The 4,595-nt window shown below is 42.8% G+C and overlaps 1 protein-coding gene across 6 annotated transcripts in view; it reads right to left on the bottom strand.

Moving 5' to 3' along the window:
• LOC114608956 (Fc receptor-like protein 1) overlaps window positions 1-4,595 on the bottom strand; it is a 15,173-nt gene that overhangs the window by 8,092 nt on the left and 2,486 nt on the right. For 3 of the 6 annotated variants that reach the window (XM_028753078.1, XM_028753075.1, XM_028753076.1), the window contains exon 2: window positions 2,092-2,112. In XM_028753078.1, coding sequence (XP_028608911.1) covers window positions 2,092-2,112 — 21 coding nt within the window. The other 3 variants (XM_028753077.1, XM_028753072.1, XM_028753074.1) reach the window with 3 other exon arrangements.

The following is a 4,595-nucleotide window of genomic DNA, read 5'->3' as shown; positions in this document are numbered from 1 at the left end:
CTCCTTCTCTCCCTCCTCTCCTTCTTCATCCTCTTCTTCCTCCTCTTCCTCCTTTATTTTGTCAATACCAGGAATCAAAGCAGTGGAGCCTTATACATGCTGGGTATGTGCTTTACTGCTGAGCTAAAACTCAGCCCACTTTTTTTTTTAAACCATATTGATCAGGACAAAGGTTCCCCTTTCCCTGACATCTCAGACACACCACCGGCATCACTTTCAAAGGCACAACAGGGGACTTGGGGGAGTCAGGTGGTATGGAAGTGATATAGAGGGGCTCAGTTCTCTGTTGCCTCTTCCCTGAGCCTCCTATAGCAGTTCTGGATGGAGAAACCGGGGCACACTTGCCTGGAAAAGCCCTGAACCCATCACCCATGCAGTCCAGGTCCTTTGACTCAGAACTTCTATACCTCTGAAGAGCTCTGTCAATTAAGGTGCTTTCCTCAGCGTCTACACAGTCCCATCAGCCCATGAATGCCACAGTCTCTTTGGGCATTTGCTTAACCCTGAGAACCTCTCAATTTGGGAGACTTTAATAGTTTCCCTGTTAGGGAAACCATTCTCTTCACCAGAAGAAAATGCGGAGTCCTCTGGGTCCCTGGGGAGTCCTAGTTCAGTGTGTATAACCTCAGACCCTTCCTACAAGAATGCTTTTCGGAGAATCTTTTTAGACACCAGTTACACTTACAATTAGCATCTGCTCGTGTATGGACTACCCTACATCTTCTCTCAGTAGACATCTGTGATCCCCAGAGGACTGATAACTTCCCAGCATTTGAAACTGAGCAGACAAAAGAAGGGGGTAGGCACTGACAACCCTCTCTTCTGACTAGGCTAGCATAACAAGGAGCAAGAAGGCAGACAGGCCTCACCGTGGGGGTCTGGAGTTCTGCCTTGTAGTCCATGGTTTGTTTCAGAGAATTCTCAGGCATCAAGGATTTCCATAAAAATATGTAAAACAACTCTTTCCTTGTCCTGGATGTGGGTTTGTATTTCTGTTTAGGCTATGATTGAGTGCCTCGTCTTAGAGGTAAAGGAGAAACCAAACAAAAGGCACACAAAGCATTTGCACAGACATAATTTAAATTTGGAGATCAATGATGGACCCAGAAGATCAGATCCTTCTGTTCCCTCTGAACATGGGAATCTCTGATCCTGTATTGCTGGGTACACCAGAATCTTTTTTTTTTTAATGAGTTTTTTTTTAAAGGATTTATTTATTTTATGTATATGAGCACACTGTAGCTGTCTTCAGACACAAGAAGAGGGCATCAGATCCCATTACATATGGCTGTGAACCACCATGTGGTTGATGGGAATTGAACTCAGGACCTCTGGGACAGCAGTCAGTGCTCTTAGGCACTGAGCCATCTCTCCAGCCCCTAATCTTTTTAACCTTGTGGTTAATAGTTTGTGAGCAAGAGATCAGTTCATGCGTGGCAGATTTACATATGTTTCACAGTGAAAAATTCCTTGTGGCAAGAAAATCAATTAAATTTGCATATAGCAGAGACAACGAGAGTGAGAGCAAGAGAGGGAGGGAGAGGGAGAGGAGGGAGAGGGAAAGGAGAGAAAGGAGAGAGAGGGAGAAGGAGAGAGAAAGAGCGAGCGAGCGAGCGAGAGAGAGAGAGAGAGAGAGAGAGAGAACAGCTATAACTACAGAGTAGAGCTAAGAATAGCAGGAGGCAGCAGCAGTCCTGTTGGTTTTGCATGTGACTGGAGACTGACTACAGTGCTGTGCTCTGTGGCTCTGCCTTCATCTTCTCAGCCATTGGCAGTGCGTCCCCCGCTGAAGAGCACAGCCAGACCTGGAGCTTCTGATGGACAACAGACCCCTTCTAACATAAATCTCTGATGTTCTCTTCCATCTCTTCCATCTTTGTGTGACCGTATTTCCCTCCCAGTGCTGAGGTGGCTCCAGAACAGCTCACCTGGGATGGACAGACACAGGCCACAGCCTGGGCCCAGAAGAGTCTCTGAAGTTTGTTTCTGGGATGAGACAGGCATGGCTGCTCAGCCATCCACTTACCTCCTGTGCTGATTTGGGTGACAAGCTACCCCTAGACTGCAAGGAAGAGGGGGAGCATAACTCACCAGCAGGCTCACAGGGTAGAGCTGGAAAAGAAACCAATACAGGTTAGACCAGAGCAGTGAGTACCACAGACACACAGTTAAACTTCTCTAGAGGGCTTTCCCAAAAGTACCCTTTCCTTCCCTTGTGCCTCCCCCACACCTCCCTCTTCTCCTTTCTGCTGCATCTTCCCCTCGCAGAATTCCTTTCTTATTTCTTTTTCCCACATTCTATATCATCTGGAAAAGACACATGGTCATTTTTATGCTTATAAGGTAATTTAAGTAACCTTTGTCTCCATGATGAAAGACCCTGTTCTTCCCTCACCTCACACCCCAAGGAGAAAGGTGGTTTATTCAGAAGATGCTGGGAAATGTTTATCAACTACAGAAAAATAAGTTGAGTAGCTACCTTATACAGCATTTCATCTACTTGTAAAGAGAAAACTGTATTGTTAACAGAAAACTGTACAGCACCCAGGGATGAGGGAGGATTAGTAAATACAATTTCGAAAGAACAATGTGGAGGTGAATATTGATGAATCTAGTTACATTAAATTAACAGTAATAGTTTTGATTAAGGAAGGATATTATAGCAGATAATCTTAAGAGCTGTCAGAATGGGAGAACCTATATGTTCTTGCTATTAAAGTCTAAAAAGGATACTATTCAGCTGGGCGGTGGTGGCACATGGCTCTTATCCTAGTACTTGGGATACAGAGGCAGGTGGATCTCTGAGTTTGAGGCCAGCCTGGTTTACAGAGTGAATTCTAGGACTCACTCCATAGAGACCCTTCTTGAAAAACTAAACCAACCAACCAACCAAACAAACAAAATACCAAAAATACAAAAAAAAAAAAAACAAAAAAACAACAAAAACAAAACAAAAAACCAATGTAACTTTTCAAGGTACACGAAGAATATTTCTTGATTAACAAGGAAAGCAGTCATCTCAATAGCAAAATAGACAAAGAATATAATAGGCAATATATAACATAGAGGCTCCAATAAACAAACAAAACTCTGAAAGCCCCTAAATATATTAGAAGGTGACCAGTTAATTGATAACTGTAAAACTTCCAAACTGAAACAACAGACAGTGTCATTATATTGGCAGCTGTAAAAAACCTGGATGTTCTGGATACAGGAAGACCTGTTCTTAACTGCCTGTCAGTGTGTACCTTTGCCCTTCCTCCTAGTCATTCCTCCTCTCAAAAGCCTTAAGTGTCATCTCTGGACTTGCTATCAGATATAACAACAGTCAAATAAGAGGTATAAAGGTCTCATTCTCACAGCCTGGAGCCCCATTGGCCAACTTCCTATCAGAGGAGGCTTGGGTCCAGCGTAGAATTAGACTTCTTCAAATACTCTCTCCTAACTCAAGAATTTAGCCATTTTATTGGTCAAATAGGAGAAATTCTGGGGAAGTGCAGGCTTTGTCACTAGATAGGACAGATACTGATATTCATCTGTCCTCTTACAAGCCATGAGGCCCTGGGAAGCATGTCATTCTTCTATTTCAGCGTCTTTTTCAATGAGATTAGGATAGTGACAGAACCTGCCATACTGTGTTTGTAGAGACAAGTGTGTGTCCACAGAGTGCTGAGACTAGCGCCTCAGATTTCTTTAAGATCCCATCAAGATTTTCTCCTAGTTATTAATTGCTTTTATTATGCTTAGCTTGAAATGCCTACTTGGTTAAATGCTTATTTGAATAATTATTTCCTCAGGTAATAGCAAGGGATCAGAGAAAGCTAGCAGAAAAATCATATTTATATATTTTTCATAAACAAATACTTTGCAATATTTGACTGTTACAGAATGTACACTATAGTGGGAGAAAACTCCTGCACCTAAGGCAAGAGAGAAGGCAAGAAGACTATAAAGGCAGAGGACCAAAGGTTTGCTGTGAAGTTGTGTATCCAAGACGTAACAGGGACTCATGGCACCTCAACAATATGGCTTCCTAAAGAAGATCCAAACAATGAAAATATCAATACACATACTAATGCACAAGAAGAAATCTTATGTGGTCCATCCCTAGACAAAGAATTATAGGCAAGTAGTGACTGGTGAGTGTGTGGAGGGATACCCTTTCCCAGGGATGAGTTCCCTGATAGGTTGTTCATCAGCCATAAAATTGTATACACAAAAATTGACCCCAAAGGTTGTGGTTTTATATTTATGTACATATATGGAATAATAGTAATCACAAAAGGTCACTAATGTGAGAGGGAGTGGGACATGAGCAGAGCTAAAGGGAGGACAAGGAAGGGGGGGTGATATAATTATATTTCAATTTAAAACTTTTTGATAAAAATAGAACATTGTTTGGGAGAACAGAGCTCAGATGAAAAATAAAGCAGAGAAATAAGTTGTATTGAGGCTTAATACTGTCTGGACACTCAGAGCACTCCTGGCATAGAGCAGCAACCATGAATAGAGTGGCATGACAGGGAGGGAGGGAGAGGGAAGGAGGGAGAGGGAGGGGGAAGAAGGGAGAGGGAGGTAGGGAGTAAGGGAAGGGA

This window comes from Grammomys surdaster, unplaced genomic scaffold (assembly GCF_004785775.1).
Source record: "Grammomys surdaster isolate TR1022 unplaced genomic scaffold, NIH_TR_1.0 125946, whole genome shotgun sequence".
Taxonomy (NCBI): Eukaryota; Metazoa; Chordata; class Mammalia; order Rodentia; family Muridae; genus Grammomys; species Grammomys surdaster.
This window is presented reverse-complemented; position numbering and strand designations above follow the sequence as displayed.